Source organism: Argopecten irradians, chromosome 14 (genome assembly GCF_041381155.1).
Source record: "Argopecten irradians isolate NY chromosome 14, Ai_NY, whole genome shotgun sequence".
Lineage (NCBI taxonomy): Eukaryota > Metazoa > Mollusca > Bivalvia > Pectinida > Pectinidae > Argopecten > Argopecten irradians.
In genome coordinates this window covers 27,124,368-27,149,122 of record NC_091147.1, presented here as the reverse complement: position 1 = coordinate 27,149,122, position 24,755 = coordinate 27,124,368, and the positions used below count along the sequence as shown (strand labels likewise).

At 33.9% G+C, this 24,755-nt stretch overlaps 1 protein-coding gene across 2 annotated transcripts; it reads left to right on the top strand.

Annotated features, from left to right (window-relative positions):
* Positions 1-12,844: 12,844 nt before the first annotated feature.
* Positions 12,845-20,288, top strand: LOC138307842 (monocarboxylate transporter 5-like). Of its 2 annotated transcripts, none has more exons than XM_069248745.1 (7): positions 12,845-12,914; positions 13,221-13,341; positions 14,095-14,238; positions 14,939-15,085; positions 16,819-17,648; positions 18,549-18,765; positions 19,293-20,288. In XM_069248745.1, the coding sequence occupies exons 2-7, from the start codon at positions 13,284-13,286 to the stop codon at positions 19,451-19,453; spliced, it is 1,557 nt and encodes a 518-aa protein (XP_069104846.1). In that variant the 5' UTR covers positions 12,845-12,914; positions 13,221-13,283; the 3' UTR covers positions 19,454-20,288. The 2 variants fall into 2 exon arrangements, with proteins under 2 accessions (XP_069104846.1, XP_069104848.1); XM_069248747.1 differs by having other exon boundaries at positions 12,862-12,914; positions 13,263-13,341.
* Positions 20,289-24,755: the final 4,467 nt, after the last annotated feature.

Here is a 24,755-nt window from a genome sequence, read left to right as displayed (position 1 = left end):
TTTAAGGATTAGAATAAAATAATGCATTTAAAATATTCTTAAATATTCTAAACCCCTGACAAATGTTTTTAGACGAATTAGTATTTTTCGTCAGTTACAATTAAATTCTGATTGCACATGCACCAAATATATGTATATATTTGAGCGGCAGTTCCATCACAAGGATATTCAACATTTATTTGTTTTATATATATATATAATCTAAGTTTTGTGTTAATTAAATTATACATATCTATTCACGATTAACCACCATTTATTGTTCAAATGATGAATATCGTTTATGCTCTGTCGGCGGTTAAGCGTCTTTAACGATTTCTTCAAGAAAGACATGTTTGATGACCTAAATCTATAACAGGAAGCCTATTTAATCGGGATGCTAGGCAACACGAGAGCATTGATCTTAAATGTAGCTACCTGAGTAACAGCTGAACTACAACCAGAAGTGCCTTTATAACCTATCAAATGAAATATATTGCTATATGGAATGGAGATATATACACAGTTTTATTATATAATAGTGTTATGTTCTTAAAATTAAGATAACTTCAAAGTGTTGCTGCATTTATAAATTAGAAAATATAGGTGTAAACTCATTTGCAATAGACATAACGCCCTCATTTCATTAATGCCTCATAAGGACAATTTAGCAAGAAAATGTTTTTTTTTATACTTTCTTAAATAGAGACTTTCCTCAGGAAGAGACAATTGTTTCTCTCCCCTCGGACAGAGATATCTGCACTTCTCAGGGTAAGACTTCTCTGTATTACCAGGGCAAGCCAGCCTGCAAAAATTCGCGTGATAAACCGGAAGTTGAATAACGTCATATGCAAATAAAAATTAACCCGCGCAGTCCAATTGGAATAACAGAAATAAGTATATATAGGTCTAGCACCAATGGTGACAGGCCCATAACCAAGTCTTACTTTAAATACACACAATGGAGAGGCACATTAACAAAACCTAACTCTACACCTTGAAACAAAACATTACTACCACAGGAGGTCTCCACAGACAAAGGCACTACGTCATCTAATATCAAAGAATGAGAAGCCTCAGTATCTCTCAAAATCTTCACAGGTTTCAAGTTATATTATAAGTAAGTGAAACAAAACCTTCAGAAATGAAGGGAGGAGAGTACTTCTCCAAGACAGTATGTTATGTAAATATCGGTTAGCTTGTAAGAATAATAATAATAATAAAAAAAAACCCAGAACAAAAATCCTGAATGGAAACCCATGATTTAGAAAGGCATAGTTACCAGAGGATATCTAGATGGTGGCCTAATAATGGTTAACTTTTAGTGTCATATATCAATGCTTTAAAAACAAGGACATAGTCATTCAGATCCCCCGCCAATGGAGATATCAAAGCTGAAGTAAGTTTGATTGTGGAGACTTATGTGTATGAAAAAAACAGAAAAAAAGGAAGTTGAGCTAAAGAAAGATGGAGTATAATTCAAGTAGAGCGGGGCTGCAATTGTTGAATCAGGTATACAGCCTTGACATTTATATAAGACTATATACACAAAGATGGGTGGGAGTTTTGCAAAGTAACATTTACCATTTACCATGATATTTTCAGCAATGTTTCCATGGTAACGGAAGAAGTGCAAAAAAATAAAACCTAAAAATAGCAAAAGGTACTACTAGACCATAAAAGAATGTGTCTATGAAGTTTCATGGAAATATCTCTGCTGGTTTTAGAGTTGTGCTCCGGAAACCATCCGTACGGACAGACGGACGGACGGACGGACGGAACCCATTTGTATATCCCCCGCCAACTTCGTTGGGCGGGGGATAAATTAGTTGGATAATTATAGGACAGAAAGTAAATAGCGTGTGATTATGAAAACAAAGGTAAATTTTCTTTTTTGGCCAATTGTGGCTATTACTACTTAAATATTGTAATAAAAAGGATAAAAAATGCTTTCTAGGGAGATGTTTTCAAATGATGGTATAATTTAAGGTTGAAATCTTTAAAAAATAATATTAATATCTCTGTGTTAAAATTACAAATATGGTATAATGAAAACATAAAAATTGGGAACAATCTCAAGTGAATGTTATAATTCATTTCTTGCAATTTAGCAAATCACTACATATAAAATCAGTTATAGAAGTTAAAAGTGCAGTCTATCCTTCTTCTCCTCTCCTTCTGCCCAGCCCTGTCTCTATATATCGTTATTCTCAAATCTCCCCACCACATTTTCTCCTCCCTGCTTATCTCCCTCTCCTTCTCTCATTTTGCCATTTTTTCCATTTCTTTTATAAAAAATAGCCAATTCATTCATTTAAAAAAATATTGATAGTTGAAAGTGTGGATGAATGTTTATGACACTTTCTGTGTTGTATTTGTTTGAAATAATGTCATATAGCATTGCTATTAAATGTTTTTGAAAATTAAAGAAATATAAAAAAGAACATATTATCGTTTGATGTGTGGGACAAAACAATTTAACATATATAAGGATAACATTATTCACGGTGGAATAACCTGGTCAGTCTTTATTCTGAACGCATCGTTGTGGTCATACACACTATTCCATAAAAATAGAATTATTATTTGTTTGTCATATTTATAAAATATTAACTTAATCACTTGACTATAAAGGAAGAAAAGTTATTTTCAAGTTGACATATGAAGTCGTTATAATTCATTTCTTGCAATTTAGCAAATCACTACATATAAAATCAGTTATAGAAGTTAAAAGTGCATTATATCCTTCTTCTCCTCTCCTTCTGCCCAGCCCTGTCTCTATATATCCTTATTCTCAAATCTCCCTACCATATTTTTCTCCTCCCTGCACATCTCCTTCTCCTTCTCTCATTTTGCCATTTTTTCCATTTCTTTTATAAAAATAGGCAATTCATTCATTAAAGAAAATATTGATAGTGAAAGTGTGAATGAATGTTTATGACACTTTCTGTGTTGTATTTGATTGATATAATGTCATATAGCATTGCTATGAAATGTTTTTGAAAATTAAAGAAATATAAAAAAGAACATATTATCGTTTGTTGTGTGTGACAAAACAATTAAACATATATAAGGATAACATGATTCACGGTGGAATAACCTGGTCAGTCTTTATTCTGAACGCATCGTTCTGGTCATACACACTATTCGATATAGGTAGAATTATTATTTGTTTGTCATATTTATAAAATATTAACTTAATCACTTGACTATAAAGGAAGAAAAGTTATTTTCAAGTTGACATATGAAGTCACGATATATTTTAGGCAGCGTCTTTAACAATATAATCCAAAATTTGTATATACCATTTACACCTTAGATGAATATCAAACAATAGTCCATTTGAATGCGAAAATACGTTCTGTTATCTAACTCCATCACGTCATTGTGAGTTAACCTCATACCAATCAATAATCAGAATTAATACAGTTCACGATAATGGCTCGCACCTCTAATAGAGCTTTGAAGTGAGTGACACCGTCCATATTGACATTATCCCCGGGGAATACTACGCTCTTCCAACACGAAGAGAACGATTCAATGTTGCAGAGTTGATAAAATGACAGTTACACTTAGGAGCAATATTGCGAGTTGATTTTGTCCATTAATACTTTTTTGTGTTTAATTTGTAGCAAAAGAATTAAAAACGGTCATATTGACAATATTCAGCCTGGTTTTATTATCCATTAGGAAAATAGAGAAGTTGAGTGATTTCAAAACACGGTTAATAGCCCGTTAGGAATAGATAGTCAATCAGCCAATCACAATATACGCATGGAGCAGTTACATCAGATACTGATTCTTTGTATAATGCCATATTGTTGAATCAGTCACATAACTTGTTGAACATTTTAGAGGAAAGATATGGATCAAATGCTATCGGATATAACCGATATAATCGTTGATAAACTCTGGAGGAAAAATACAAAATCTTGAGTTTCAAAAGACAAGGATTCGACTCAGACGGTGTAATTGTTGTCTGACCATGTCCAAATGTGAGATTAATCGAGAGGCTGTTGTAGGAGATGCAGAACCAGAAAGAAAGCAAAGCGGGACCATGTTAGCAAAACAACTATTTCATCCTATTATCGTTTTATTGAAATTGTCGGGATTCTTTATCGATCATTCACCTGGTTCAAAGATAAAGATCGCGTGTTACTGTGCATATTGCCTAATTTTGGTAACAGTCGCACTTGCCGATGCGCTGAGATATTCGTCGATTTTTAGAAGTGAACATTTTGAGTTTTCTTACTCAGGGAGACTAGCATCCGTTGTTGTGTTAACCTGTTACATATGGAGAACACCTATCTTCTACATAGGGCAGTTATATCTTCTGACTAAATATGTCCATAGGATTTTATCCGCCTTGACCAAGTACGAAGAACAATACGGTATTTGCTTGGATACAAGAACAATCCAAATGAGACGCTTTCAGTTGATCGGCTCCCAAATCTTCTCTGTGCTGTTCAATTTTTTCTCAATGTTTGGCCTATTTGCTCTTTTACCCGAAGACTCAATTTTTTTAACTCTGCTTTATAAATTTGAATATAATAACTTTTCAGAGAAAGTGATACCAATTACTCTCTATTCTCTGAAATCAGCTATATGTTCCTTTGGTGTTACCAGTAATGTTGGTCTTTATCGTGAACTGGTTCCAATTTTGGTGTCTGAGTACAGTCGGATCACCCGGAGAATAGACACTATCATTACGAATGATATCGCACAAGACGCAGAAGAAATGGTTGAGCAATATCGAAGACAACATCAGACACTGAACGACCTCGTTCAGACTATTAACCCCGTAATTCAGTTCTATATTCTTGTTACTCTAGGGTTTGGTCTACCGACCACCTGCTTCCTCGTCTACAGCCTAGCTAGTGAGGATCTTATGGCCGAAGATTCGGTGGTTCTGATTTATATGCTGATATGTTCTTTGGCTGGGTACTTTTATATCACCCGGATAGGAGAAAAATTGAATTCAAAGGTATGTAACATACGTGAAAGATATGGATGCATGATTGCTGACATGAGTTAAAGTATCCACATTAGTTGTACCGTTTCAAAAGCTTTTTGGTTTAATACATTGATCACGTAAAAGTTTTTGGCATGGTTTAATTCAATCTTGTGAGGAGTAGGTAAAAACATGTTCTCAGATAGGGTCTCCTTGCCAAACATACATAATATTAATGTATCGAATTCAAGTTAATGCTATCCAATGTCCAACGTAAGATTTTGTTGTAAAGTGCATTTGAATTATAATTCTATGTCTTACGCTGACATATTGCATATTGCAGAGTTTCATCCCTATAGAGCAACCAACTAAATAATTTTACATGTGTTAAACTTTGTTTAAGTTTTGTACTGCATTATTAAAACAAAGGGATATCAGTTAGCTATCGTGTTCTATACTATAAGTCTAGGTTCTCATATAACACTAGATAGAAACAAAAGTTTGGGTCCTTCTGCTCAAACTCCAACAAGATTAGCTATATTTAAAACCAGGCGCATTTTGCACTAAAAATCCTGAAATTCTAATATGTTTACCTATTTATTATCAAAATTGATATTTTGAACCTAGGTCTCAATATGAATTTCCAAATTTATATCATGGTTATCTAGGAATATTTACCTGTCAGAAAACATTTTTACTTTTGAAATTGATAATTAGCCAGCCAATCAGCAGCCGGGTAAAAATTATATCCTGGGCTCAATCTTTTTTACACAGGGGTCATTTCGAGGGTATTTTTTAGTTGGTTGTTCTCTTGATATCCATATGCATTCTGACGTCATTATTTTGTGAGCGCAACTCACGTCGTTTTATCTGAAAGGTATGACGTTGCCATCTGAAACATATGACACCACAATCAATAATTACGCGCAAGGGCAGATTATCCTGTAATATGTAAATACGGAATAAGCTTCTTAATCTCCATAACATGAAAAGTTGGCGAACATCTATAGATACTGTCTTTCTTGTTAACTGTGCCAACAGCACTTTCGATTGCTCTTTCCTTATCAACCAAATACCTGCTAGTCCCTAAACGGAATCTACGTTCAAACCGTTCGGTTTTATTGCCAGCGCAGTACAATCTATGTAAAAAAATAAATTCTTCAACCAAGATGCAATTTTAACCTTTCTTTTTTTTGTTGGAACAAAAATACATTTTATTCTTTCAACCAACCTTTTCAATTTGCATGAAAATTCCGGGGGGTTCGGGCGCTCCAGCAGCCATTTTAAAATACATATTATTGAACAGCCTGTGAGAAACTCATACACATGGTCCTGAACTCGTCCCCAAGAATGGCCGCTCACAACCACCATCATTGATCACACACCTTAACACTTCTTCTCAAGTTCGTACATGGTTGCATTGTTCTGAAACATTGCAATAAATGGTCCTTGTTCTTTATTTTTTCGGGTCGATCGCTGAAATCTACAAGATGGGCCGCCACAGCCGCCATTTCTTGAAAACACAACTTTCGATTACTCTTTCCTTCTTCAACCACACAGATGCGATTTGACTGAAAACAATAACCCACAAAAGTGTTCATTTTTTGCACATACAATCTCATCAAAAATAAATTTTCTTGGTACCTTAACACATAGTCTATATACAATCGTAATTTCAATTGTCTAAATTGTGTACGTGGTCTTGTAAGCAAATTCTAAGCCCATTTGAAGACGATGATATATGTAATTTTAAAGATGCTCCACCGCTGACAAATGGTATTTTGTCACTATCAAAAACAAGAGCAGACGATTTGGTATTTTTCTTCAGTTACAAAAGTTACTTATTTTACACCAATGCCGCCATTAAAAAGTTTGAAGTTCTAATTTTACTTCAAGTTAAAAACATAAAAAATAATTAATTGCATCCGGGAAAAATTCCATGGCACTTTATCCTATATGGAATGAAGTACTTATTCCGCATGCACCAGAGGTAAAAGAAATTATTTTATAGTATTGTTAGTGTTAAAGAGATATATATATACATGATTAAACACCAATTATTGTTCAAATGATGAATATCATTTATGCTCTGTCGGCGGTGGAACATCTTAAAGTAAGTTTTATTTTCAACTAATCTATTATATTTTTCATCCACGTAGCAATTTATATTTCATATTTGGTATCAATTCTGGTGTCGTTACCAATCATTGATGATCAAATACCTTTTCTCACCAATATATCATATACATCCCTGATAGCTGCTTTTAAAACTCTACTTTAATTCCATTACTGATTGGTAATAAAGCAATTCACTAAGTGGTCAGATTGCACATTAACCGGTGGCACTAAAGTTACTTTTTGACATAAATATGTATATAGTGACACTTGGTATGACTTTCTGACATCAAATGATACACTTTCAATCGAGTCAAATATGGTGAATAAAATCTTTAAAAAAAGGGAATTGATTATCATTTGTTTTCCTTTTTTATCTACAGGCACACGAAATAAGACATTCTTTGCTTCGATTTAATCTGAGTCGTCTTTCCAAAGCAACTGTCCATCAGGTAAATACAATTTGATATCAACACCTTTCAATCATAGAAGGAAACCGTTGTGGTGTCGTTCTGCTTTGGTTGTAAGACCCGTTTCGATGGTAATCACTTAAAAGTTCAAGGTGAGATCATAACCCATTATGGGGTACCTTTTTTGAACAAAAGTCCCTTCCCTTACTGAGACGACACTTATTTGCATTTTACATATTAACTAATTATGACTTTACAAATGATATTTATGTAGTTGTTTTATTTTGTTATGATGCTCCTAGCGATTTCTATGAAATGATTTTGCCGTGGAAATCAGGCGCGATACTTGAAGGCTATTTGATTTTCCCGACTTAACTAGTTATCCACTCTACTAACTGAGCGACGTATTGAAGAGGTATGCCCTTCAGTGCGAAGGTGGCGAAAGTGACCGTATAAATATTAACTGAAACTTAATTCCTTTACCCCGTCCTTGATCATACCACCAAAGTACTAGCTCAAAAAAGACCTCAAGTCACCTCTCAGGAATAAATGTAAGAGTATAGGATCTGAAATGAATTGCCGTAAATCATTTCTTAATTAGGGTTATAATGTATTAAGTTCCAATTACAGGTACAAATCTTCTTGACACAGGTGAATGGACCTCAAATAGGGATATACGTCTACAATATGTTTGTTATAGACGCGTCAAGTATATTAACGGTGAGTATATTATGATCCGGTCATGAGTTTAGTCTTACAAAATGTTCCATAAACATGTATTATACATTCCGCCTGGTATACGGTGAATTTTGCCCGTGTATTTTTTGCATTATGAGTATTAACTTGTGGGATATAATCTGGAGTGATTTTCTTGTATAATAAGACAGATACGAATATTGGGTCCACTTCCTTGCAGAAACAAAAATTAAAAATGAAGAAAAACACAAGAAAAGGATTATGTATTGTTTGGGTCCCTTTTGGTCCCAAATCCATCGATTTTTTAAACGGAGTATATAAGATATAAAAGATATAAAATTATTGCATGTGAAATGTTTAGTACATTCACAATTTAATTGTAATAAAAGTTTTCTTATTTTGCAGCTTTAAGTTGCCATGATAACCATCCGAAATATGTATAAATTAACTGAAATTGAAAATTTGTTCAAAATTTGTTCAATGATGCGATCTATGGTTTCTAGATGAAAGACTTAGCAGAAATAATTAATGACTTAATTACCATATTTTCGTAATTGCATGTTTAGGATGGTTAGCATAGCAAATACAGCTTCAATGATGCATAAAGAGCATCAAAAATGTACCCGATAGTTGATATTCAACAATTTAGTTTATAAAACATACGTTTGAAAACTTGAAGTATTTGGGGCCAAAAAGCTCCCAAACCATACATAGTCCTTTATATCGATTACCTAAATAAGGTAACATCAATAAACAAATGCAAGATTCTCTTGCCGCATAGCATAGTGGTAATCAACTAACGTACGGTGATTAGGACGACGGTGGGAAATACAATACGACCAGCATTATGAAAATTAACATTCGATTTATTTTGATTAGTAGATGATACGAAGTGTAGCATTAACGTTTTGCTACCAATAACTGTTGTGACTCTACAAATCGAAAATTTCATAAATACAATAAATCTCAATAAAATACAAGTATCATCGTTTACAATAATTCACACGCAAAATCTAGTTTGAAGTCATATAATAGAATTGCTCAAACAATTTTAAATTCGTGATGTGTATCAGTTTCTATAACTCAAACGCAAGTTTTATTGTAAATACAACCAGGAAAAGAAAACGATATGGTAGTATTTATTTGTTGTTACAATTTTATTTTAGGAATGAATCTATTTAAATATTAAACTATATGTTTCAGATATTTGGAACGATCTTGACATACTCCATTGTGATATTCCAAACATCGGGGCCGACACAGTGTTCATGTAATAATACATCCGTAAATGCAACATTCTAAAGACAACAGAATGTGACGGATAGCATGTAACGGGAAAGTTTTAGTTCCTACATAATATGTGTCATCTGTATTGGAATTTTATTTCGTTTGAGATTTTTTTTCAGAAAGATATTTTCAAAAAAAAAACAACAACAAAAAAAACAAAACAAAAAAAACTGAGATCGGGATATATATGCTCAGTCGTCTCTTATTGAACTATTATATGTTTAATTCCAGCTTTCAGTCCAAGTTCTTAGCCTTGGGAATGCATCTTATCTAGTTCAATATTATAAACCACCCACAAAAAGAATAGGTTTACTGAAAACAAATGTTTGTACACTACTGAACTTTGAAGTGTTCCTTCAAATATTTCACAAATACCTTCCCAGAAAAAAAAAAAGATGAGAATAAAAAAAAAATATTCAGCTGATTGTCATTTATACTGAAAACACTTTTCTCAGTGTCGTTTACATCGAAACCTGGTGAATGATGTTGTTTAACAAACGTATTTCACAAAGAATATTCCAAATAAAAATCGCTTTTTTGTCAAAGATAAGGTTATCAGTATATTACCTGTGTACTAAATCTGGAGGCTATACCAATGATATAAAAAGAAATGAGTGTTTATATTTGTGTGACTCTCATCGTTATATTGTCAGGATGACGTCATTCGTCCAATTTACCAAAATGTTAGAACGAAACCTATAAAGACTTATTAGAATAAATCTGTATTTAATAAGTTAACGAAACTACAAATACAACATACAAATAAACATTATGCTAGAAAACCAATGGACATGAGTTTTATCTGCTGAGTTAATTTGTGTATAATGCAGCTACTTCAATAAATAATTAATGTAATAATGTTTTCCGTTGTCACCATATAAACGCAGTGTCCTGTATGTACATGTACCCCGTTATATTTATATACCAACATTTGTGCAAATGCGTTGAAAAACAATAAAAAAAATCATTGCACCGTCAAATATCTAAGAAATGGTATGTAGTTAATAACTTCTACGCAAATTAGCTTTGCAGCGTATGAAAGCGCCAATCATGTGATATGGCGTGCTATGTAAAAAACTATGATAAACAAAATAAAAGGCAATCGCTGCATACGTCGTTGGAGGTTTGGTTGGAGTTTTGTATGGAATAAACACCCATCTTGAAATCTAATGATGATTAAATTGATTATGTTAGAATACCTATATTCCATGGGTTACTGTTTTCTTATCTATAATACTCACCACCTGTGGTAGTAATCAACATGTGTTGAATGCCTCGAGCAGTATAATATAAGACTCTTTCATATGTGTATATGAAGGATAGGGATATTCTACCCGAGGGTCACAAAATGTAGTAAAACCCGAGGCTTGGCGAGGGTTTTGCAACTGTGAGATGAAATTAGGGTTTTTATTATCTATTGAAGATTGCCACAAATGAAACATAGATAAAGGTAATGTATTATTATTTTTGCTTTTATATGCGGGAATAATAAAAATCATGAACATACAAACAATATCAGTACAAGTGAAACTTCATTGTTTGCGAACGTTAACGTGTAATTGGATGTTTGTTTTGTCGGATGTAAATGAGGATTTCCATACATCTAAATACAAGTGGGACAGTGAACATGCTGACTCTTTCACTGGTGCAAGATTGTTAGCATTTCACTGTGTTGCGTAATTCTGACGAATCCCCACAATATGGAAATTATTCATGATAATGTTTTGTTTTATCTCTATTGTTGTGTATTTGAAAAGAAAACAAATATGTATCTTGAATCTTCATTTTTAGAGTCGCCAGTTAGAATGTAGGTGTTGATTGAATGTAGTCTTATATTAGAGTACTAATTAATATGATGTCATGACCATTCCATTACTTTGTATGTATTGATGTGATAAATTTAATTCTAATTTTTTATTTAACACGGTTTAGTTATAATTAATCGTCATCTTATATAAGATGTAATCATCTTTATAAGATTGCCATTTTCAATTTACACATTTGTGTTGAGTTTTTATGAGGAGCATGCATGATGGTATTCATATAAATATATAGTACAGTGAAACCTGGCGTTACCGACACAAGTCTGCTCTAGTAACTGTGTCGGATAAAACAGGTGTCGATAAGGTCAGTATCGATAATAACTGGCGACAACATAGCAATCCAGGTTATGGATCTTGTCACAATTTATATCAGAAAAAATACGTAATCGTTATTTAATTATAAGGTACTCACAAGTCAGCATCACACTTCAGAGAGCTAGCTTAATGTCTTTTGAAGTTTGTCAAGAGTTATTTGACCGTTTAATGATTGCGAATTTCAACTTAGCAGGACTTTTACCAGGTGCTAAATATCAACGCACCAAACAGCATCATTCTCTACTGGAATACTTTTCAACAGATAACTAACGTAATGAGTATTATTTTGCCAATCAAACAAGAGTTATCTCCCGTCAACTGCTCTTAACAGCATGAACGGATTATCTACTTACGTTGAGGCTTATACAGAATAAAAGAATGTTTGTCACGTATATACTTTAGTACACAATGGCTAAATATGGAAATGTATATGCATCTCATATACATGTAAAACGTTCGGAAGAGTGTGATGCTATTGGTCATGTATTTTGCAATTAAGAAGAAGTTACATTTGCTAAAAAAAGCTGCTTTGATCACAGATTGAGAATATTTGCCTTTCAATTACATTGGTGTGAGTACTACCTGTTGACGCATGAAGAGAAGCAATTAACAATGCTGCTATGTTAATTAGGTTATACTCTGAGGTATGCATTTCAAGGGAAATGATATTAGCTATAGTAATTGTATAAGGTAGGTGTTTCTTTATTTCAATATCATTCTTATATATTTACTTTCTTTTCGTATATTGTTTATGTTCGAAATTGCTCCGTTGTCAAAATGTATTGATCTTTGAAATATAACTTAAACAAATGCACTTGACTATCGAACCTGTGAATGTATTTCTGTAGTTAAATACTTAATAGTTTTAGTTCAGTTTGTGATGTGGTCTATTAGCTATTCAAGTTTCTATTTAGAATATCGCGTCGAAATGCGTGCATCAACTCTGACCAACTGATACACTGCACATCTTTCAGTTGAATTTGATACGTAATGAAACCAAAACAAAGAATTTAAATGACAGAATCTGACAAGATAAATTACGTTGAGTTCTTTTGCCAATAATACATGTAGGATTATATTTCCCTTAATAATTGTTGCTAAGGGAGAATCACATATCAAATATAATTCAGTAGAATGATAGTCAAAGTTTATATTAATACATCTAAGCATTTCTCTTCCAAATTTCGCGGTTGTGCAAACATACGATAAGCGGGTTTCGCCATAGTTGTGAAATGTTAGATAGCAAGACTGTATATAAGGCCTCGGTATACAAAATATTCAAAGAAGGAAATGTGAGGCGAGGTGAGGCGCTGATAACATATGACCTAGAGTGAGCAGCAGGTTAGTAAAACAACTATGTTATAATATAATCATGGCTTGTCTACCATTAACCGAGAACTGGTGATAAACTTTCTTCTTCTTGGCGTTAATTCTTCTTCATCAAGCACGCATAGTATATGAATTTATGGCGTATAAGTTGTTTAACGCATCGTAATAATCACCCTGTGTATGTATAGCGGGCAGACATAGTATTATTACATCGTTCTGTCCGTAGCGATCATTGTTTACTGTATCATGTTCCAGATAATTAATTGTTTCTGTCATATTAGAGTGATTTGTCTTTCTTAAATCCCAGTGTTGTAACAGTTCCTGGACAGACGTATGTGTTATTGAGTTTCTATGTCAAAGATTCAGATCTAGTGCCTGGTTATGGCTTCTGACACGCGAATACCGGTGGACAAAGGTTGGGCGTGGATGGTTCTCGCCGGTGAGTACTGCTACCTACATTTCCGAAACAAAAAATAAAAGATTCTGGAAAATACAACAATAATGACATAAGTAAATTGATATCGATGTCATAATTAGAGGCTAAAACACTAAACAAATGCATTAAGCCTGCATGATATATGATAACTGTCTGCTGATTGGACGTATGGTGCAGTCATAGTCGATTCACTCGCATAAAGATATGGCAGGACCAGAGATTGTAAATTAATATTTGATTTATGAAAATCAAAATGTTCAGAAGGTGATGGTAAGTGTAGTTTTAACGGTAAGCTGATAACTTCTGCTTTGTTATTCTACAAAATACATCTCGTTTTACATTCCCATTTTTAAAAATATAAAAAAAAAACATTTTAGAAGGGTAGTGAGCTATTCAAATTGAATAAAATTTCCTAACATATATACAACAAATTTGCCCTTAAAGACCACAGAACAGAAATATCCCTTCATAGTTAAGTGTGAAATACATCCTTGATAATAAAAAATCGAATACCCCCACCAATTCTGTTAATACTCCTCTCTCTCTCTATATATATATATATCATTTTCTCTCTTATGATCTCTCTTCCTCCCTCCAACATTATGATTTCCCTTACTTCTCTTATCCTCCTTCAGTCTCTCTTTCTACCCCCTTTTCTCTCAAAGTGTATTCTCTTCTTTGCTCACATCCTCTCACATAAATTGTTAGAATTTTACTATTTTTATTCATTATTTAATGTTTGCACATATATTTCAGGATCGTTCATGATATCTACCATCAACACAGGGACGGAGAAATCTTATGGGATATTTTTCATAGAATTTCTCCGGATGTTTAAAGGCACGGTGTTTATGACTGTTCTGATCAACACAGTTTTAAATGTTGCTTACTGCATCACAGGTAGGTTCCAGGATCAGCTGAAGACTTTAATTATTACTTTACTATTTGACAAAGTCTAGTCTAGTTTTCCAGTCCACGCAAAAGTAAGAAACTATGTCTTGTATATTTTTTTTTGTATTTCACCTCTTAAGATAATTACTCATTCCCAGCTGCAGAATAAGAAAGATTTCAATTATGTCTCCAGAGGTGTTTAAATACGAATTATCATAAGAATGAAAATGGACATTTTTTTAATATGTGAAATCATGTATCGCAATATACTGTATGCGTAAATATTTTAGTGGTAATCAATTTTCAGAAATATTCGCCCTAGACATTTTGCGCTAAAATACGATCGCACTAAGAGCAGTATCTAGCCTATACAATTTTAGTTTAGCAATTGTAACAAATGCGGGATTTTTTTCCCTCTTAAATGTGTTTGCGCCGAAATAGGGAAGTTTATAATAGTATATGTAAGCATTTTATATGGCTCAAAAAATAGAAACAAAGCAAATTATTCGTATCCTCACTTAAGAACACTGTGACTTTCCGACCCATAAATAGAAGAAAACACAAAACTTGACGCAATCAGGAAGCGCTATAATCAAACATTTATTCTTCAATAACGATAGTGTGAGACGCTTCTTTATAGACGACATTTAGATGTCTTCCAGAACGGTCACAGAACTTCGGTCTAAAGTTAGAAGCAATCTGTTTTCAGCGGCATCCGTACTGCTGATCGGTTTTAAGAAAATGAAAATCCGGATGTCTGTGTTCCTGGGGATAATCCTATGCAGTATAGGTTACGGAATCAGCAGCCTAGCAACTGGACTCGAATTCCTGTTAGCGTCACAAAGTATACTAATAGGTAGATATGCTAATTTAGGCACACAAAATAATATCAAATATTAAGTTGTATAAGAATATTTTGTACAGAAACGTAAATGATAAGTACTATATTATATATGCTGTGATTTTTCAGTGTTTTTATTGGCTAATACATGCACATGGTTAGCATAGAGGACAATGGCATACCGTTTCAGCGCTTCCATTTTCAGAAACACCGTGTAGATATTATTGCTACTATGAGGTGACATTGCCCATTAATAAACAACAAGTTGGGTAATAAGAAAATTGACAGAAAGTTTTTAAGGATATTTTACAGTTGAGTAAATCCATGCGTGATCTCTGAGATAGTCGTTGACTCTGCGAAAATTCATTTGAGGGAGAAATTTTTGTTCAAGCGCAGGCAAAATTCGACATTTTTATCGATAGTTTCTGCGTAATTCATCATAGCGAATAAACGCTCAAAGTTGGCGAGTTGAGATTCTATACATTGAAAGTTTTAAGAATTTAGAACAAAATGGTATTTTTGGTTATTGAAAATATTAAAAACAACGACCACAAAACGGTCTTGGAAATTGGTGGTATTTCGCAAGTTCCCAGTACATTTTCACGGCAGACTTTCGGAACTTCGGCCGCCTTCCTTCAAAGGTATTCTTACCGATTGAATCGACGAGTGAATCATTCACAAATGGGTCGTATTTATGAAAGGGAATGGGGTCAAATTTACTATAGTTTATATTGGGATAATACAATTATTTGCTCAATTTTCAGAAATAATTCAAACTTAACTTTGTTAGATTTATTAGCCTGAGGTAGTATTTCCCTGGCTGACTCCCAGGGGCCAGAGGGTGGTGTCAATAGGGATCAAAATGGCTGAAATTAAAAAAAATCATCTTCTTAATTCATAGATATGATGGAACTAAATACTCTTCATAAATTAGTGGCCCTGTGGGTCTCAGAGTTTTCCCTAGGGAGAGAGTCAAATTTCTTTAGTTTATATAGTGAAAACCCATTTATGACTATTGTTTGCTCAGTTTTTATAGGAAATCTCACAGATATAATGGAATCAAAATCTCTTTAAAGATTAAAAGGTCAAATTGATATAACTGATTTCAAGAGCCTGATGAGCATTTGTATAGTGTTTATATGTCTTTGTTTTATTTTTTACCGAGCTCAGATGACCATGGGCCTCTTGTCTTTAATCAAATCTACTTAAATTTACTCAAATTCAACGGTGATATGATTTCCTAACATAATGAAATAGCTCCAAAAGTTATCTCCCTTTCGCAAGTATCTTCGTTCAATCTGCGACACTCCCTCAGGTGTCGCCCTACTAGTAAGGATATAAATTTAATTTAAAAAAATGAAAGTGTTTTGTCATTTTAGGCTTCTCATTTATGGCTGTGGCTCGAATGAGATGCAGCGAATAATTTCGAATATATAAATAGATCTTTGATCTGGTATAACATTTATTCAGTACAAGCTATTTCTCTTGTGCCACACATACCCATATACCTCGGGATGTTAACTATTACATTATTTGTCTTATAGAAAACACTACGTTACGGGTGAATAAGTTATGAAATAGCAATTTAGATTTTTTTTTAAATTTCTATTTTGAATTTAATGTAGACCAAACCACGTATATAACAACACTTATTCCATGCATGTGTCAATTACTTTCGAAATAAGTAATCCAACCCCATATAATACATGATTGGATTATAACTATTATTATTCATTGTTATCTTTCAGGTATTGGTATCGGTTTCCATAATCCGCCGATATACATCCTTCTCGGAGAGTACTTCGACAAGAGAAAAGGCCTAGCGAATGCTATATTCCTCTCAGCGAATGCTCTTGGTGGTATAGTCATGCCTCCACTGTACCGGTACGTTTTTGATGAGTACGGCCTGAGAGGAGGGTTAGTTATTACTGCTGGTATAACGTTAAATTCCCTAGTAGCCGCCGCATTACTACGTCCATCAGAATTCTACACAAAAAACGGACCAAAGACATTCAATACGGACAAAGACGTTTCCTTGACAAAACCAAATAATTCCGAGAATAATTTTGAAGAATGCGATTCAGGTACGCTGTACCCATTGCTTTCAAAAGAAACTGAAAAGCAGTCTTCTTCGTCCCTGACCAGACAAATTGACGAGACAAATGATATGTTTGATAGATTATCGAATTCAAACGTTGTCCGATATTCGAGTAATGGTGATGTATTGGCTGCCTCTCTGGCTAGTCTGGGATCCAATATAGATCAACACGAGGATACAACATGCAAGGGAAAGTGTGATGGAGGGTTCCTGGTTAAGTGTAGACAGAGCATAGATTGCTATTTGATGAAAAATGTTCTCTTTTTACTATTTTTAGCCATTTATTGTTTTGGTAATGTTGCAATCATGTGCGCTCACATTTATGTACCGAAATATGCTGAAGATATTGGCATCGATGACCAGCGGATTTCTGTGATCGTTTCTATAACCTGCCTATCAGACTTCCTCGGTAGGATATTAGCAGGGTTTCTGGCTGATCAGTCCTGGATAACTCCGCAACAGATTGTTATCCTGTCTCAGGTTAGTGGTTGATCAGCAACAAAGACAAACACTGGACTATCTCTAATGTATCCTTGGAACCTATGAGTTACTATCACTGACGTTATATCCATCCTTGACTACTTCATAGTGAAGCTGGAGGTATTTCATGAGAAAAATATAATTAATCAAAGCATTCATAAAGATTTCATTTAAAGATTACTACAACTACAAAGCAACAGAGTCGACCACATTGTACCGTTATGCAATTCTTTTGATGTACATGTGCAACATATAATTACAATTCTTTTGATGTACATGTACAACACAGAATTACATCACCTGTGTCTTCTATTGCCTTCATTGTCACAGCCCCGGGATGGCTTTAATGTCAGTGTTATTAGTGCTACTAGCAGGGTTATTAATATATACTAGACCACCCATTGACAATATATTCCGAATTAGCACATTACAGAGTTATCTGCACTTGCGGGTAGGTATTGATTGTGACGTCATGCGTTTGGAAGCGCAACGTCATACGTTTCGGAGAAAACGACCTGAATTGTGCTTACAAAATAATGACGTTACAATGGATACCTACCCGCAAGGGAGCTGACTCTGTAATATGCAAAGACGGAATATCGTTATCATAGAAAAATAGTTAAGCTTTATATACACAATATTTTGAAATGTTATATGACTCATTAATGCAATGCCACGTTTCATAGATTAGAGTGCTGGGGTCATTTTTCCGGAACGTGTAGTTCTGTTATTGTTTGACTCTATAAACTCTTCGTTTGGAAACCACCTTTCATTTCTGATTCGCTATTGTTTCAGATCGTATAAACTTATTCGGTATACGTTGATTTGTTTTATTTTATGAATTTCGTTATCGCCACACATTTGTTATAAGTGATATGATACATTATACGTCTTTTGAAGGTTGTCGTGGGCATCGTTCTACAGTTCACTGTATACTATACCTCGTTCTGGACCTTGGTGGTGTTTGTTATGATATTTGGATCCACTGGCGGGATGATTGTTGCTCTATTCCCGCCGATACTTATAAAAATTGTGGGAAAAGAACGGTATCGCAGTGCCATAGCAGTGTTTATTATCTGTATAAGTCTGTTTGAAGGATTGGCCCTGCCACTGCTTGGTAAATAACTTGCATTTTGTTTTCAAAAATGTCTCTATTTACTTTATGTTTTGTATTCTTTGTAGTTCAACCGATATCTAATTTTCTATGTTCTTGTTATTTAATTTGTAATCAATATTAAATATTTTTTATCAAACTTGTACATTCTTTTCAGTATATATTAAGTTACAATAAACTATATGATAAAAATACATACAGTATTCAAACACATTGTTAAACTACCAAATCGATTAAATGAATACATAATTCTGGAAACTAGTTTCTTTAGAAGTTACCTAATTTTGCGATTTCCATTTTAAAACCAGTTCGTGAAATTAAAAAAAAGAATGGACATATTTACCAATACAAACAATTTAGATATTTAATCGATGACATGAAATTTAAAACTCACCAATTACCTGGATCCCGAAATTCGCCGATGCATATCTCACAAAAAAAAAAAGTTTAGAAAAAAGGCTTCCTTACATTATAGAAATATATTGCACCAATAATTCTCCATAATTGTTACCATGTACTTTCCATTTCAGGTTATATACGTGATGTTACTGAGACATTTCATTTAACATTCCATATCATGGGGGCCTCATCGTTCATAACCGCCATTCTTCTTATCATATTTGATGTTCTCACAAGGCGGAAAGCAAAGCTGAAGACCGAAAGTGATGAGGATGCCAATTCCAACCACTGAAGATTTCAAATCAATCCATTTATTAGAAAACATTGAAATAATCACATTATAAGTCATAAATATTTTTTCTACGCATGTTCTCAATACAAGTGGATGTGTATGGATGCTTTTACGTATGATAAAACATAGCAAATTATACTATTGTTAAAGGATATATATCATTTGATACTATTAGATAATGTTGATGTTGTTTGGTGATGATGAATGTATTCATGATTGAATGGATGAACGTGAATGAGTATAGGAGTATAAATGTAATCGTGTGACTATCTTTAATCACCGCTAGTGAAACAAGCAACACATTCAAAATTGCTGTTTTTAACAAAAAGGACCATTTGATGTACAAGCTATGTGTGTCAAGTATTGTCAAATCCATCAGGATGTTTCTAGGTAAGGATGCAATATACGATATTGACGCATATGTCACGCGGTTTATGACAGGTTCCTGTTTGGACATTTGTGAAGTTATTTATTTGTTTTAATCTACTCGAACATAATTAATATTCTATGTTTAGAAGTAAAATACAAAGCTTCATTTTGATTATAATAGTCGTTTCTTTATTGTGATATATTGCTTTAACATATTTACCTGTGTTTCTTTTAGCTAATCCTTCTTAGCAGTTCTCAATATCAGTAACACTTGCGTCAGTTAATAATTAGCGACTAATGTATATCACGTTTAGACTAAGTGCTGTTTACATGTTTGTTCCTGTATATTTTGTATATTATCATTTTGTAGTATTAGTTTATTCACTTTAGGCCTATGTTTGAAAGTGTAGAGTTGGATATTTTGCCGCTCCGCACCCGACTGTAATAAATCAGTATATAGAAAATATCATCTTTGGATTATCCTTTTTCACAGACTACATTAGAGCTCTAGCTGTAGCGCTTTGAAACATATAAGGTATAAGCGTAGGGTAGTTTGGGGGAAAAGGATGAACCCTGACGTCCGCCTCTGATGGATAACACTATTTATCAAAATTTTGTACCCCTTGGACCTGTTGTATATGTTAGAATTATGTTATAGACTTGACTTCTTTCAGTCAACATGCATCCACATTTTGTCACATCGGTGTGTAGGCAAACGGAATAGATTTACCAAGAGGTACTTTATCATAGAAAGCGCTTCTTAATATGGTTAATATTCTTGATATAAAATATTGATGCTTATTCTCATATAAATCCCACCTTTCAAATCATGCAGATGTATGCATCACATATTTATGAATAATATGGGAAAGACATGCGAAGAGATCATTGACTCAGTGTCAACCGGTAAATGCCACATGATTGTCGATAGAGCGAGAAGTTCCAAATTATCAATATTGGTTAAATTTCTACAAGCATCTGTTAATTAATTAATTAGTTTTGATTAATTTGTTATTTTGTTCTTACGGGTCATATTTAGGTTCTAGCGACCGACATACATTCAGAAGACAAATTGTATGGAGACAACAAAGTGGGAAGACAACAAATGTCGGTTTGGTGTATGTTTATTGGAGATATAACAAGAATGACAATTATAATAGTAAAAGAAATTTAATGCGTATCAGCTATCATGATTGATCAATTAAGTCTCCTTTTCATTGAAGCGTCCTAACTGAAATAAGTTTTCGAGTCACAATACTTGATAAAGCGGACACGCGATAATCCAGAGTCCCATGATCCGTAAAACTTGCAATCCGGACGTAAATTGCCAGGAACAGATTTTATAACTTACATTTTTTACAACTAGCGATATTCATTTGCATTTTTCTCTCTCTTTTATAGTTACGTAATACTGCATTATAATGACAACATATTTGTTTTAACTTTTAAGTTCATGTTGCATTTATAACAAAAATAGCCGGTTGAAATGGGATTAAGGAATCTTTTTTGTAGAAATATGTGTGGGTGAGTGTGGAGAGGTGATCTTTATAATAATTAATACTGTATGTGTAGATATCTAACTATGAAATGTCTTGAGAAATAAAAAAATAAAATGATTACTCACTTGAAAGGTGATATTCAGCAATCCACACAATCTAAACGATTTGGGCTAAGGACGTAAGTGTCTGGGTTACCGAGGATTCTTGGTTGAGTCTACCATGCAGATTAAATCATTACAATGCTCCACCGCCGCGGAACATAAATGATATTCGTCATTTGAACAATAATTGATGTTTAATCGTGTATACATATGTCTAATTAACACAAAAAATAATATGAAATAATTTAGTTTGCCTTTGGTGCGTGCGCAATCAGTACTTCATTCCATATAGGATATTGTGCCACAGAATATTTTCGGGATGCAATTAATTATTTTTATATTTTTAACTAGAAGTAAAATTAGAAGCTCAAACTTTTCGATAGTGGTAATGGTGTAAAGTACATTTAAGTAGCTTTTGTAACTGAAGAAAATTACTAAATCGTCTGCTCCTGTTTTTGATAGTGAAAAAATGCCGTTTGTCAGCGGTAGAGCATCTTTAAGGAACCGTTATCATAATGGATCTGGTCATCTACCTTTTTCATGTTGAACATTTAAGGCAGAAATATACTATTTTCTCCACTAGCAAAAACGTGTGTAGACCCCACAGCTTTTCCCTACAGAATCGTACGTTTGGGAAACCAGACATATCAAAAATCAATTGTCCATAACAAATGTAATTGTTGATATTGTAATACAGTCAATTTTCTTTTTGTACAGACCACCCAAGGGACAACAATATACATGTAATGCCCTCGGGAAACATGAGTTATTTCGGGGAAACAAATCTTCATGTCTCCGTCACACCAGGGCAATATATGAATATTGCGTGGACTGTGATAGGGTTCCTTACCGCGATGACATGTGTCGCAGGTGTGAATGCCAGGGTCAATTAAACGAACATACTGTTTTTGAAATCTATACGCTCCTCGTATTGAAACCAAGATTGGTTTTTATAACCAGTAGGTTTTATAGAAAAAATGAATTGTGTCGAATTTGGTCATTTGAGACCCTAGAAAAGTGGTCATAATAAGCAGGTGGTATCTTTGTAGAGGTTGACGTTAAAACCGGTTTTACTTATATGGGATTTATTTGTTTGATATAATAACTCAACAATACACTATGATGAGAAAATATGATCGTCGAATCTAACTACAAAAGCAAAGAGCAAGAAACTAAAGCCATACTGCCGGAAAAAAATATTTCATCTTTATTAGTTTGTGTATATATATATCAGACCAATAAGAAGGATTTTGCCCTGGCTAGAACCTCTATAAGTACTGTTCATCATAACACAAGCAGGACGCGAAAATAACAACCAATATCTCAATTCAAATAGATGATTTTGGGATGAATAAGTTCGTTTCTAATCGGCAGTATTTTAATGTGTATTATTGATAGTTAACTTAATAAAATTTGATTTAATATCCTTTGACACGTACACAAGTAGCTACGCATGTCTTTCAGGAATCGTGGAACCAATGTAATGAATCCTGGAGTGACTGTTGAGATCTGAAACATATCTCCGACAGTAACACCAGACCTATTGACATTCGCTTTCCCTCTTCAACTGTATTTGCACATTGCTAATAGTTATAAACGGTTCAACTTGAATGCTGAAAAAAGGAGAAAGGATTGTAATTAACGAAGAGAAGAAAATGTTTTGCTGATACCAGTTGACTACTGGAATTTGTATGAAGGGAGCATATTTGGTTCAAACGGGCTATTTTTGGCATTTACAATTCAGTTAGGATTACTTGCCAAATCGTGAAGTGTCCTTATAGAATCAAACGTAAGAGTGGGCTAACATGCAATCTAGAGAAGCAAGTTGTTTTGCTTTTTTCGGTACTTCGAGAAAAACTCAATCAAAATTACTTTGTTAACGTGCCATAGCTTTTTGCAACAAGGTCTGACTTGTATTGCCATTAAAAAGGGATAGTTTTCCTCAGAAGAAACTATTAGTATTTCTTATTAGAGCGAAAAGGCACCTTGATGTGCTTCACACAGAAGGGGATCCATTCGACACATCCACTTTCATACTTAAATCTGACAATGCAAGTCAAAAAGTATACATTTGAGATTTAAAAAAAAATAATAAAAAAATAATTTTCAATATTTTCTTTTCAAAATTCGTTTTTGAGACAACCCCTTGCGTTTCTAAGGAAGGGCAGTCGCCATTTTGTTTTAACTCTGCTTGGATACATCATCGGGTACCGACCCCTATATAAAGCGCGTGAACCACACACACGTGACGCGTGCCCAGAAACGATAACGTGGTGGCACGTAAAACTCATCAATTCAATTCACACACGTGCGATCAGTCGAACGCTCGCTGTTCAAGGTGTAAAAACTAGTACTTGACCGGCTCTAGATCTACTATACTATATACCCAAGACGTATTTACGTCTAACCTGAGGCCGTGCCATAATAATAAAATGGCAAGTACTAAATGTTTTTGCAAATAAAGTTTCTGAGAACCATGTATAGATTTATAATTAAATTAAAAGTAACGAATGAATTCATACCATCTTTCCACGTGCGAGATCAATTTTGAATATAACGTAAACAAACTTGGAAATTCTAATAGCAGATAACATTTAAAACTAAGAATAAACACTGCACTCACCTGACAAGATTTCATAATAATAGTAATATTGTCAGCTAGATCCCAAAATATGTCAAATACGAGCTAATAAAACACTTCAATATTCGTTAGATATTACACGCACATGTACACGTGTGTGCCTTCGGTTGTTTATATGTGGAATCGTCACTTGCTCGGGACAGGTGGTCACATGCGCGTGGCTAGTCGAGTATATCGGGTACGATAGTATACGTGGAGATATGTGGACGGATTATTAATAGGACTTCTATTCATTTGTGTGGAAAGATAAATGTGAGAAACATCTAAATGACAGCTTAGAAGAGTTGACGTTTGCCTGCTAAAACAAGCCCTACACATATTTACAGGTAAGGGGTTTTGTTTATGTATTAGTAGATGATGCACAGTGGACAACTTCTAGGTGTTTATGTACATGACTGAGCGCACGTGTGTCGATTCACGTGCTTTATAAGCAGAGTTCAAACAAAATGGCGTTTGTCCGTCCATAGAAACGCATGGGGCTGTCTCAGAAACAAGTTTTGAAAAAAAACCCTTTTTTTTTAAATCTTAAATGAACATTTTTTTAATTGCATTGTCAACTTTAAGTAATGATATTGCTTAAAGAGAAATTGATTCAGGGATGCATTGGTATTTTTATTTACTGTATAGCGGGATATTTGAGCGGGGCTTTAATTTGGCGATTTGACGGGTAGGTACAGTGTATTTAGTTTGCT